Below are 12,557 nucleotides of genomic sequence, written 5' to 3'. Positions count from 1 at the left end.
GGTGTCGGGGCCCTTCTGAGCCCAGACCTGTGCTCTCTCTCTCTCTCTCTCTCTCTTTTTTTTTTTTTTGCTTTCCACAGACCTTGGACTCTGGCTTTCCCTTCCTGGTTGGTTGCCCCCCTCTTACCTTCTCTACAGGATAAGGGGAAGAGGTCTTTCCAGACCCCTCCCTCAGGTGACGGGGGGGGGGGGGCTCCTGGGTCTCAAGAGCACTGTCTCTCTTCTGCTGCCTTCCAGGCACCACAGGCTGCCTCTTCATTCGTGAGGTGGGGTCTGATGTTTGCCTCCTGGCCTGCACCCTTCTCTGATATTTCCTGGTCAGGCCCAACAGGATCTACTTCTCCATCCTGCTCCTAGAACCCACAGGACCTGCACCTCAGGCACTCTGTAGATAACCCTCATGCCTGTGGATCTCAAAGAATGTATTTGGGGAATCCATAACTAACTCCCATTGTCTCAGAGCCAAAGGGGCGGAGTCTAGTGGCTCACAGGCCTACTGAATTGCTCTTTTAAAAATCAGCCTATCTGTAGACTTAGGAGATGGCTTCTGAGAAGGTAGCATAGCCACCCAGCACCCACCCTGACCTCTGCTGTAGCCACCCGTCAGGTGAACAAGAAAGCTATGGTGGGTCGGTGACTGAGCTTCAGGCCTCAGAGGGTGAGCAGATGATCTTTCTTGTGACTCCACAGAAGCTGAGGTGTGCACTTTGTGCTCAGGATGGAGCTGGGGTGGTTAGTGTGAGCTTCCTCTGCCCTGGCCTTCAGCTGCTGCTCTCCAGTGTGGTCCTGCTGAGTACCTGGTGTGGTCCTATTGAGTATCTGGTGTGGTCCTATTGAGTACCTGGTGGCTTCTTCCTGACATCAGTGACCCCGCCCGAGCCTCCTGTCTAGAAAGCATGCTGCCGCCTCATGTCTATAGCTGAGGCTTCATATCCCCGAGGTCAGTGCTGCTTTATTTCCTGGAGCTTTTAGCTTTGTGTCCATCACAATCCCCAACTCTGCCATCTTTCTTCCCAAAGGCCAGGCCCAGTCCCTCTTCCTTGGATTTCTACACACAGTGGAGTGCCTTCTGCCAGCTGCAGGCAGGGAGGGACCTACCTTTGACAGCCACGTGGACGCTCTGGCTGATGGAAAGCTGGGGCTGGATGAGAACACTGCACAGGTACTCTCCCTCATCCATGCCCTTCTGCACATCCGTCAGCTTGAGAGTCCCGTTCTCAAACACCACCTGGCGGTGGTTATCCGGTAGCAGCAGGGCATCCTTGTACCACTTGATGGAGTAGTAGGGGTAGCCAATGACCCTGCAGTTGATGAGTGTGTCCCGCCCTGCGACTGCCGTGATGTTCCTCATTGCCCGGATGCTGGGGGGTCCTGGGGAGTGGGGGGGGGGAAAGAGGAGAAGAGAGGCAGGTGGCGTCATGAGCCAGTGCCACTTTGTGGTGGGGTTCTTCTCCCTTGCTTGGCCCCTGATACTACCCCTGGGATGAGAGACTTCCCGGGTGAGGGCAGAGGGGGTGCTTTCTTAGCTAAGTGCAGAGGCCAGGATTGGGGTCACCCATGGGACTCCTAGAACTCACTGTTATCATTGTAAGATAGTTGGAAACAGCTGTGAGCCACACAGGCTTCTCACAGGAATCTCATCTTTTACAGGACTGGACGAGGCCAGTCCATAGCCGTCACAGGGGACTGCCAGATTGGGCCAGGTTGGTCCTTCTTTAGAGAGAAGCTGGGATTGAGGTGTCAACAGGGAAGCAGGGACCTCATGCTTTTTCTCTGCTTGTTCACACTGCATTCACACCCCTCAAAGAACCTCTCAAATAGTAACATACTATCCAAAAGGTACCAGGAAGGTCTTGACTATATGAGCACACAGGTTGCTACTTCCAGTCAGGGAAATTGTTATGGGTACCTGAGAATGGGCTGCAAAGTGGGGCTCTGACCATAGTGTTTGGGGGTTGGGAGTATCCTCATCAGGTCTGGCTGGCAGGGGGCATCATGGGAGTGGGAGGAGAAAGCTCAGAGGTCACCATGAAGGGACAGTGCTGGAGAGCATCATGGAAATCTGGTGCTTCAGGTCCCCATCCAGAAGATACAAGAGAGAACTAGAGAGTCTTCCTCCAGGGCCCTGTAGCTCCAGTTCAGAGAGGGGCACGGGGGCTTGGCCGGGTAGTGGGCTCAGACTTGTCATATGGCATGGGGGAGCTGGCACAGGTGAATTTACCCCTTCCCTGCCTCAGGGCAACTGTTAGCATCCTTGGACCAGCATCCACTTCTGACCGTTTCTCTGACCTCTAGCCTTGGGTCCAGAGAGGACCAGTCAGACTCAGAGGGCTGCAGAATATCAGGACTACTCTCAGCATGTTAACTTGGAGAACTGAAGAAGGGGGTGGTTGATACCTTGTGGGCTGGTCTCCTATTCCTGCAGGCTGTCTATCTCTGAGAATTACCCAATTGGGGGGCTCAGTTTCAATCTCGCACTCCCGAAGTCTTGAGCCTTGTAGTGAGAACATGATCTCAGGGTCCCTGGCTGCCTACATTTCTAGGGACATTTCAGGGTCGGCTCAGCGAAGGATCCTGGGAACTCACTAGTATTAAGGTTGAATATGCTCTATTTCTGTCTTTGTCCTTTCAAGACCCTGCTGGGGGCTGGCAGATGCTAGCAGGTGCATAGAGCACAGGGGGCCCAGAGTGATTTGATGGGCGGATGGGGTCGGGAGGATGCGAAAACCAGATTGTGGGAGGGAAGAGGAGGCGGGGAAGGAAAATGGGGTGGACTATACCAGACACAAGCTCATACACAAGAATGGTTGATGGGACTGTGGTGGGCAGGAGACAGAGCGAGGGGGGAGGGAAAGAGGAAGGGAAGGGGGAGGGGGAAGAGAAAAAAGGAGAGAGACAGACCTCCACTAAAATCAAAATGACAATTACTAAGAAGCACACAAGAATGATGGTGACCACAAAGATGGCAAAGGAACTCAAAAGCCTATTCTGATATTTAAATGTGGACAGGCACCTCTTACGTTTATTCGCGCCTGATATTCAGCACTGCCCACCGAGTTCCGCGCTGTGCACCGGTACACGCCCCCATCCCGGATCTGGGGACCCGTGACGTTCATGTGGCTGATGGTGGTGCCGTCGGACATGGTGTACTGGTTGGTGCGGTGGCTTCCGTCCCGCACGACGGGCTCGTCGTCCAGGGCCCAGGTGACCGTGGGGGGCGGGGCGCCCTTGGCGGCACACATCAGTGAGAACTGCTCCCCAGGGTTGACCACCTTCTCGCTGAAGGATGAGACGATGCGGGGCGTGCCGTCTGCAGGGAGCGAGGAGCCCCCTTCAGGGTCACTGAGTCACAGAGAGACTATATCCCACCAGGCCACCCACCCAGTGAGGGGGAGGAGGAAAAGTGGCAGCCAGGATAAAGACAAAGGGCTGTCACGTGGTGTGGGTAGCGGAAACCCACGAGGTGCAATTACTATTGTGGAGTGAGGTGCCTGGCTAATGTGGGGGTCCTTTGAGCGGGTTGCTTTATTGGTGGGCGATGAAGATTACTTCCACTACTTCTGGGCAAGATGAAATTAATTACTGATTTCAGGATGCTCCTCTGTGTGTTAATAAAGACTGCAAGGCTCAGAAGGCATGCGTGGGTGAACTCTAGGTGCAGATGTTGGTCTCGGCCATGCCAAAGACAGGGGATTAGCATGTTAGCCCTACACACAGAAGAGCTTAAGGTGGTAGTTTAAAATGCACGTTTCCCAGAGACACTGAAGGTGATGGGAGTCTGGCTCCAGCCGTAAGCCTTGGCTAACTGCGCAATCTAGGATAAGACCATTAATTTTACGTCCAGCTTTCCTACCACAGAATGTGGGAGTGGAGTTGTCACCTGATCCTCCTTCCTCACAGGACCGGTGTCAGGGATTAAAAAGACATTAAGCACACTGTACCCCATAAATACGCATGCTTATTATATGTCAATTAAAAAAAAATATGTCTGGAGTAGTAGTGTGTGCAGGTTATTTCAGCCCTCAGGAGGCTGAGCCAAGAGGATTGTCACCAGTTCAAGGTCAGCCTGGTCTACATAGAGAGACCTTGTCTAAAAATAAATACATAAATAAATAAACAAATAAGAAAGATCAGATAATAAAAGTAGATGTTTGAAATAAATAAAAATAAATAGATAGATAGATAGATAAATAAATAAATAGCGCAGATGTCATAGTGTTGTTGATACCCTTCGATGTCACACAGCAAAATGCCGATGTTTACCAGAGATCTGGCCAGCCTGCCCAGCCCTGTCCCTACCACTGGATGGAAGAGACACTCGTCTAGAACTGCGGAGATCCTGATGCTTGCCTGAGCCTGGGAGTATGTAGTGTCATATGACTTTTGGCCCCTAGTCTTCTTCCTTTCTTCCCTCTCTAGGCTGGCCCTGCCTTCCTGCTTCCCACCCCCAGGCTCACTTTCCATGTGTCTGCTCTCCAGAGCCATCCTCTAAGGTGCCAGAATTCTACCCAAGGCAAAGGGTTGGCCCCCTCCAAGTGAAAATATGGGCTATCTAGTGGGGTGCTTCTAAGTGGGAGCCCCTGAGATGACAAGGGAACCTGCAATGGGATGGTATATTTGTTGGGAAGGGCAGTAAGGAACTGGTTGAGGAAGCATCGGGGCTTGCTGTGCACAGCCCTGTGGGTAGTGGAAGGCCCCACAATTCAGGCTCACTGGCTGCCCAGCTACCAGACCTCAAAGGCCCTATAGTGAGACCCCCTTATACAGGCCTGGGGTTGGGATCTTAGTGAAAACGGCAGTGGTGCTCCCTTATGGCTGTATGGCTTTGTCATAAAAAGGATGAGCTTGGAGACACACAGATGCTAAGCTTGTTGGTAGGTCGAGTTCCTGACAGCCCCTTCCTGCTAATGAGCAGGAGGCATCCGCTCTATGGTCTCAGCCTGGTGCTGGGGTTCGTGGTGGGGCAAGTGGCATGTGAGCTTGATTTGGGTCTCATATTTTGGCAAGGAACCATGCATGGGGCACAGTGTGATGAAAGCACACCCAGAAGTGCTGTATGAGGGAGCTGGGTGGTGGCAGCTTTAAGAGGACAGAGAATAAGGTGGGGACGGAGACTCCCAGTTAGAGACAGCCCGTTGAGAAGAGGTCTCAGGTTGGAAAGGATTCCAACTTTCAGAGGATCCTGGAGTCACAGCCTCTAGACCCTGAGGAAGCCCCTCTACTGAGAAAGTTCTAGTAACCGTTGAGGGCAATGGTAACATATAATGGTGTTGTTAAAACCTTTGTTCACTAGACATGCCACCAAAGCCTTGATGCTTCACCTTCAAAATAGGGGACATTAAAAAGGACCTCCGCATAGGGCCCTTGCAAAGCTGACACGAGGGCATGGGGCCTGCCTTGTGTGCACTGAGCACTGCACAGACACCCCAAGCATGCACAGCACCTCTTGGGGGACTCCAGCCCCACTCTTCCCTGCCACCTGCACCCTCTCACCTTCCAGCACAATGATGGCAAAGTCCTGGGCTGTCTGGGCCTTGCGAGTGGCGAAGCACTGGTAGGCTCCCGAGTGGCTCTTCTGTGCCGAGGAGATGAGCAGAGTTTCATTGCTCAGCCCGCGGATGGAGATGGCCTCACCCGGCAGGACCAGTTCTGTGTTGCGGTACCAGCGGATGGTGAACTCGGGTGAGCCCGTAAGGGCACAGGACAGGATGACTGTGCTCCCGATGCCCGTCTTCAGCTTCTTTGGTGTCAGGGTCACATGAAGAGGGTCTAAGTGGGACCAGGTGGGCACAAAGGGAGGTGGGAGGGAGGGTGGAAAAGGTTAGAAAGACCTTAACCAAGTTGGCATGTGACTAGAGGGACAGAGGCCAACAGTCCAGCTCAGCGAACACACCCATGTGCAATTTAGGACTAACGAATCCCCTGCTCTGGGCCTCAGTTTACTTATGAGGCATCTGCAGGTACAGACCAGCATTTTCTGTGGGTTCTCTTATTCTGGTGGCCTCTACCTCTCTTAGGTGGGTCCCTCTGCTTAGGAAGAGCTTCAAGGCTCCCCTAAATCCTCCAGCAGTGCGGGACATTGATCTGCATGGCACCCAGAAACCAGAAGGCACACTTTTCCCCTATCAATGGCTTCTTGTACCCATGCGGGCCACCAGCCCCCTGCTTTCTGTTAGTCTGATGTCCTTTATGTGCATCTGGGGCTCCACCAATCATCCTCTTTGCCAGAACTTCCATGGATTTTCCCCAAACTCAGCATGGTATTAAAGGCAATGACCCTCTAGACTCCCGGGGCAGGCTTTCATCTTTTTTCTGGACATCTGCCTTCTTGCTGTCATGGAACAGGTCTGGGAGGCCTTTCTGTTCTAGCCTGTCCGTGATTGCATGTTGGGGACAATCTCCACCCCATATTCCAGGTAAATGCACACCAACTGTCATAGCTTTTTGGGCTGTGGAGAGGGTGTTGAGTCTGGGTCTGGCTAGGGGGTCAGAGGTGAGGCTAGAAGGCCAACAGAAGCTCTACTGTGTCTGTGGCCCACCCAAGTGTCTCACGAAAAGGTAGTGGGGGGCAGAGTGTTACTTCAGCCAACCTTTACAGCACAGTGGACTCTGCTGAGGATGGAGGAGAATCACCCTAGATGGATCCTGCCCTCAAACTGGAGTGACCTCAGGCAACTGTCATACTATTGAGTACAATGTTCAGGGACTCAGGCTGATGCTGCCTGCCACCTAGAGGGGTCCACAGGGTTCCCAACAGCCAGCTCCTTGTGCCTGGTCATCAGAAAATTCTGAGTATTAGAGCTCAAAGGAGCCTCTGCCTCATATAAATATAGATGAAGCTTCAACAGGATGGGTAGTGCAGAGATCACCTAGGGCACTTCCGTGGTGTCAGGCCCTCTGCCCTCACTGCCTCTGCCTGCCCTGTGGGGCTTGTGATGGGAGAGGTCTACAGGGTCTTCCTGCTTTCCATAGTTCCTGGGACACCCCAGACAACTCTGGAAAGAACAGGGAAGGATCAGACTCTATATCCAAAGCAGTTCCTGATGCAGCTGACTTAGCTGCCTCTGCTCAGTGTCTGGTCTGATGGATCAGGGCCCCTGTCAATTGTTATCCTTAAATACTTGGTCTGCCACCTAAAATGGAGACACAGACCTGCCTTGTGGTACCATCAGTATTGACTCCCTCAGCCTGGCACAGCCTACCCCCAACAATCCCAGGAGCTCCTCCCTTTCACAGCTCCCCACAAGATTCTCATAACCTGTTTGACCCCTGGAGAGAAGAAGACCACCGGGCAGGGGATCATGGATACTACTGATGACACCAGGACTGAAAGGCAGGGCTGGTTTCAAACCAGTGGCCTCTCCAAGCCATAACCTTCCCTCTCAGCCATTAGGAGCTCCTCTTGGGGCAGCAGGGCCTGCATGGTCCTGGTATTATGTCACACAGAGGAGGAGTGAGCCCAGAGGCTCCTCGGGCTGCAGAGAGAGGGGCTCCCAACTCACCGATGACCGTGAGGACGCCGTTGGCCTCTGCTGATCCGAAGGTGTTGGTGACCTCACAGATGTAGGTGCCGCTGTCCTCAGTGCGCAGGTCACTGATGGTCAGCCCTGTAATGCGCTTAGCCCAGCGGCTGTCAGTAGGGAGGGGTCTGCCATCTTTGAGCCAGCGGATGGCAGGGATGGGGTATCCAGAGGCAGCACAGGGCAGTTCTACTGCGTGGCCCGTCCACACTTCCTGGGAGTGGAAGCCATCCAGGATGGTGGGGATGGACTCTGCAGGGTCTTGGAAAAAGAGAGTGTCAGTAGCTGAGGCCACCCTGGGCAGAGGAAGCAGGCCTCCAGACAGAAGCTCCTTCCCCATGCTTACAGTGAGCAGTCCCAGGGTGGTAGCATTCCCAGAGGAGAGCATGTATCCTCCATGTGTGTCCCTAAACCAGGCTGAGCCCTGAGAACCATGCTTGTGAACCAGGCTCCAAGGTTGGCTGAGAACGTGGCAGAGCTCAAAGTCAAACGGACAGAAAGAATGACAAGGGAGGACATGGATGGTCTCTTCACCCTGGTCTCAGGACATGAGAGTGGTGGTTATCTGTCTGGGCCTCAAAGCAAACTAGAGATACCCCCCATGGGTGAACAGTTGGGGTGCCCTGTCCTTCCTTAAAGTTGTGAGCCTAGTAGCCTTCAATGGCTAAGCCAGCTCTTCAGTCCCTTGCCCAGGCTTCTGCTTGGGCTCAGGGTGGCTGGTGCATATCCCCAGAGTTATGAACAATATGTGAGTAAAGCAAAGAGAAGCCAGCACCTGGGGGATGTGAACCTAAGTGGTGGAAGACCCAGGCTCCATTAAGTGAGATGTTTGTCACTTATAGGTGCTCCTGTTGGTTTTCTCAGCCTGACTCTTCATGGGTAGGTCCTCCTGGCCTTCTGTCCCTTGAGTCCCAACTCTGCTGTCAAGGGTCTACCATTGCTTCTTCTCTGCACACCACACCTTCTTTTTTTTCCTTTTAGACAGGGTCTCTAGTCAATGTTATATGTCAAGGGTGACCTTGAACTTAAAAATATTGTAGTATGTGTGTGTGTGTGTGTGTGTGTGTGTGTGTGCATAAAAATAGTGTAGTGTTGCTGGGCAGTGGTGGCGCGTGCCTTTAATCCCAGCACTTGGGAGGCAGAGGCAGGTGGATTCTGAGTCCGAGGCCAGCCTGGTCTACAGAGTGAGTTCCAGGACAGCCAGGGCTACACAGAGAAACTCTGTCTCGAAAAACCGAAAAAAAAAAAAAAAAAAAAACCAAACAAACCAAAAAACCAAAAAACCAAACCAAAACAAAAAAACCAAAAATGAGTGTAGTGCGTGTGTGTATGTATGTGTGTGCACTTTTGAACACATGGGTGTATGCATGTGCCATGGTTCATGTTTGGAAGTCAGAGATCAACTTACAGGAATTGGTTCTCTCCATCCACTGTGTGGGTCCAAGGGATCTAACTCGGGTTGTCAGTCTTGGTGGCACCTTTACCCTCTGGGCTATCTCACTGTGCCATGATCTTGAATTTCTGATTATCTTGCCTTTACTCCGTGAGTCCTGGGATTACAGGCATGTGCCAACCACCATGGTCACTTTATTCTGATAGCAAACCCAGGGCATCCTGTATGATCAGCAGACACTTTATCAACTGAGTCGTATTCCCGGATTTTCCCCAACACATCCTTCTTTTGCTTTTCCCTTCTTTTCTCTTGGCTTAGTAGTCCAGGTTTACCCACCAATGCTTGGCGAGCCTCCTGCCTCACCCTCTGGCATTCACAGGCTTGTGTTACCAGGTCTGGCCTCAACGCCCCAGTTCCCTTTCATGCTGCTGACTCCCCCACCATTGTCTAGGACCTCTCCCTGGCTGTAGCTTATTCTATCCTCACCTCCCCAGTCCCCACAAAGGCAAGCTGGGTCGTCCAGACACCCAGCCAGTCTGCTCTGTACAACCAAGTCTTGCTCATTGTTCACAAGCCAGTCTCTCGTGGGCACACCTCCCCCTCCTTGCTGCCACTCTCTCTGGACTCCCACGAAGTTTCCTTCTTTCCTTTCCCTTTCAAACAATTCCTTCTCTTTTTTAAAAAAGAAAACATGTAAAGTTATTGTTTTTTTTTTTTTTGAACAGGTAATATATGCAGGTGCAAAGCTTCAGAAAGCCGAAGAACATAGATGGAAATGGGGTCTCCCTCAGCCCCTGGCCTCAGCCCGCTGTCTTGCCCCTCGAGGCCACAACTGTGGCTACCTGTCTTTTTAAAATAGCAGCTGCCGCAGGCCAGGCATCCATCTTCCCAGAGGACAGCCAGGCTTTTTGAGGCAATGTTGACCTGTGATGTCCCTCTTGTGCCCAGTGTGGAGTGGGGTTCCTGGCTGTTGAACCTTCAGTTTCTGGGGTAGGAGGGGGGGTGCGATAAGCAGGCAGTCAGAAATGAGGGTGAGCCAGCGAGCTGAGTGCTGGATAAACTCCACACTGACAACTTTACAGACCACAGCTGCCTGTGACTTCAGAGAACACAGAGAGAGGACACAGGTTACTGAGACAAGAGAAGTGTAGGGACCAGCCCAGGATCACGTGGCAGACTAGAACTCTGAAGGCAGCTTGTCCTTGTTCTTGTTCAGCAGCTGGGGCCCCAGATGGAATAATCTAACACGCTGGATATTGTTTGGGGGTAGACAGGGGAGCTGCTGACCTACCGCACTCTGCTTTCATCAATGGGGGCTGTCAGCTCTTTGCTCTTGTCCCTTGGAGAAGAGTCAGCCAGGAGTCTCTTCCAGAGAGGGACTTTCCAGAGGTGCGTTTCTGTCTCTACTTGTGGCTGGGACCTGGGAGGCCTAAGTGACAGCTTTACCTGGTCTCTAGTCTGCCTCAAGACCTTAGATGAGTCTCATGACCTCTGTGCTGAGTATCTTTCCTGCACAGTGGACGTGGTTACGGTACCTCCATATCTTACGTTGCTTTCCTAGGCAATGCACGGCAGGCAGGATGTGTGTTATAGTGCCTCGCAGACACAGGAGGGGCAGATGCACCGATGATTGCCAACCGATGCTCATCCTCCCTCCCTTCCAGATTTGCTGTCCTCTCCCCTCCTCCACCCCAGTGGGAATGGTTGATTGGTTGGGATCAACAGAGCCAGTGCCAGAGAAGAATTACTCAATGTGACACTTAATTGATGCGAAATACACAAATTCCATGGCACAGGGCAGAATTTACAAGCAGAGGGGCCGCCAGGGTGGCTGAGGAGGGGCAGGGGAGAGGGGAGAGAATTAATCACCGAGGCCTAGGCGTGAAATTAAATTCCGGGGGGTAGCAGGGAAAAGAAACCTCTTTCATTACCAGGAAGCAGAGACGTAAAGGGCTATGGCGTGTACACGTGACATCCCAGGGGACTGGGCGCTGCCAGCATAGGCACCAGGCTGGGAAAAGACAGCCTTGCCTGAGGTTGTGGGGCCCTAGGTCAGGATGCTGGAATGTCCTGTGATGTCTGAGCTAAGGCTGGAACCAGGGCACACGGAGTCTGCTCCATGGCTGTCCTGCATGTAAAGGATGGGAAGCTGGTTCCACATCCTGTCTGGTCCCTCGGTCTCTTGTCTCAAGGTGAGGTCCATACTAAGTCTCAACATACTAAGAGATGTTGATGCTCTTAAGAGTGCTTGAGGAACTGTCTAGAAAGCCCCAAGTCATGTGGAGGGGGTGTTATCTGGGAGGATTCAGGGGAGACTTAGTTTCTTTCTGCAACTTCCCCGTTTGACTTAGAAAACAGAAAAGTAAAAGTTGCCTACTCTTAGGCCCTGCCTTGGGAATGTGACAGGGATAGGAGGACGGTGTAAGAAAAACAGAGCAAAGACGCAGACCTCCCTGCCAAAGCTGACTTCTGGAGGCTCCCCGGGCATCAGGAACCACTGAACTCCACATGCTGTAGCCGGTGGCTTCCTATGACTGCCCAGCTAACTGTATTTACCGTTCTCTTGGATTTCACTGGACACTTGGTACTGCAGCTCCAAAAGAGCCTCTGGCCTTCTTGCATCATCTCCAGCCCAAGGTGTGGCCCCCTCCTCATCCCGCTCACCTTCACATGTGAGGAGCCCTTTCAGGAGCTCGTAGGCCTTAGAGACACGGAGCAGGTGCTTCCTGGGGACAGGCTGGGCTTAGGGGCGAGTAGGGGCAGTGAGCCTGGCGGTCAGAGCTCCCCTGATGCCTTTTCCTGCCTCTCTCTCAGATCACTTGCAGTTTTTTTTTTTTCCCAGAGACAAGCAGCTTGCAGACAAGCTGCCTTGTCACATCATATCACATCAGGGGCCTGCGTCACTGCACGGCCTCCCCTCCTCTCCTTGCTGTTCCCTTCCCTCCGGCATCTTCCTTCCTTTCCATCACTTCCCTTTGTCTTTGTGTGTCTCTCCAGTCTGGGTCTAGGTTTCCTCTTCTGTTCTGGACTACTCTCTCTGGGCTTAGGCCTCTCTCCCAGGATTGTCCAGATACCTTTATATCTGACCTCTGTCCCTTTAGGTAGGGTTTTATCTCTGAGTCCTTAGAGGGATGGCATCTCTCTCACAGTTCCCCCACCATGCCTTTTACCCACCATGATGGTGTAGGACGAAAAAGAAAAGCTGGCACAGCCTCCAGCTTCCAGAATCTGTTCTTTTGAGGGACCCCTGCCTAATCCTCACTCTCCACCCCCAAAAGCTGTAGGTCTGGCCATCGGAGCAGAGAATGAAGGATTTGATGGAGGAGAGAGCAGAACAGGCTTGCAATAGGAGCTCTCTGTGCCCCCACCCCTGCACTGTATGAGGAGCATGCAAATGAGATGCAAAACACCATGCAAACAAGGCTCTGTAATTTGGAAGCAAACCACTCCAGTGAAACACACTCTGAGTTGGCTACAGATTCAAAAGTCCTACCACGCGGTCTGTGCTATGGCCAAGTGCCATTGTCTCAGCACAGAAGCATGATTTCCATTGGTGTTCACTAATGCCATAAATGTTTACTTGGTGTGGATTGTGTGCTCTCCACAGGACCAGACATCAGAGACATGAGGGTCAGACTGGTTAT

At 52.4% G+C, this 12,557-nt stretch overlaps 1 protein-coding gene across 3 annotated transcripts in view; it reads right to left on the bottom strand.

Moving 5' to 3' along the window:
• The window catches only part of Dscaml1 (DS cell adhesion molecule like 1), a 321,523-nt gene that overhangs the window by 71,397 nt on the left and 237,569 nt on the right, over positions 1–12,557 (bottom strand). For 2 of the 3 annotated variants that reach the window (XR_013107524.1, XM_076924982.1), the window contains exons 5-8: positions 7,503–7,781; positions 5,494–5,769; positions 3,014–3,310; positions 1,099–1,371 (exon numbers count right to left, since the gene is read on the bottom strand). Coding sequence is in view for 2 of the 3 variants with exons in the window: in XM_076924982.1 (XP_076781097.1) it covers positions 1,099–1,371; positions 3,014–3,310; positions 5,494–5,769; positions 7,503–7,781 (1,125 nt within the window). In the remaining variant the exon portion in view is untranslated. The remainder of the gene's footprint in view (positions 1–1,098; positions 1,372–3,013; positions 3,311–5,493; positions 5,770–7,502; positions 7,782–12,557) is intronic. The other variant, XM_076924983.1, reaches the window with a different exon arrangement.

This window comes from Arvicanthis niloticus, chromosome 26, assembly GCF_011762505.2.
Source record: "Arvicanthis niloticus isolate mArvNil1 chromosome 26, mArvNil1.pat.X, whole genome shotgun sequence".
Lineage (NCBI taxonomy): Eukaryota > Metazoa > Chordata > Mammalia > Rodentia > Muridae > Arvicanthis > Arvicanthis niloticus.
The sequence above is the reverse complement of the archived record's forward strand: the minus strand, read 5'-3'. Positions and strand labels throughout refer to the sequence as shown.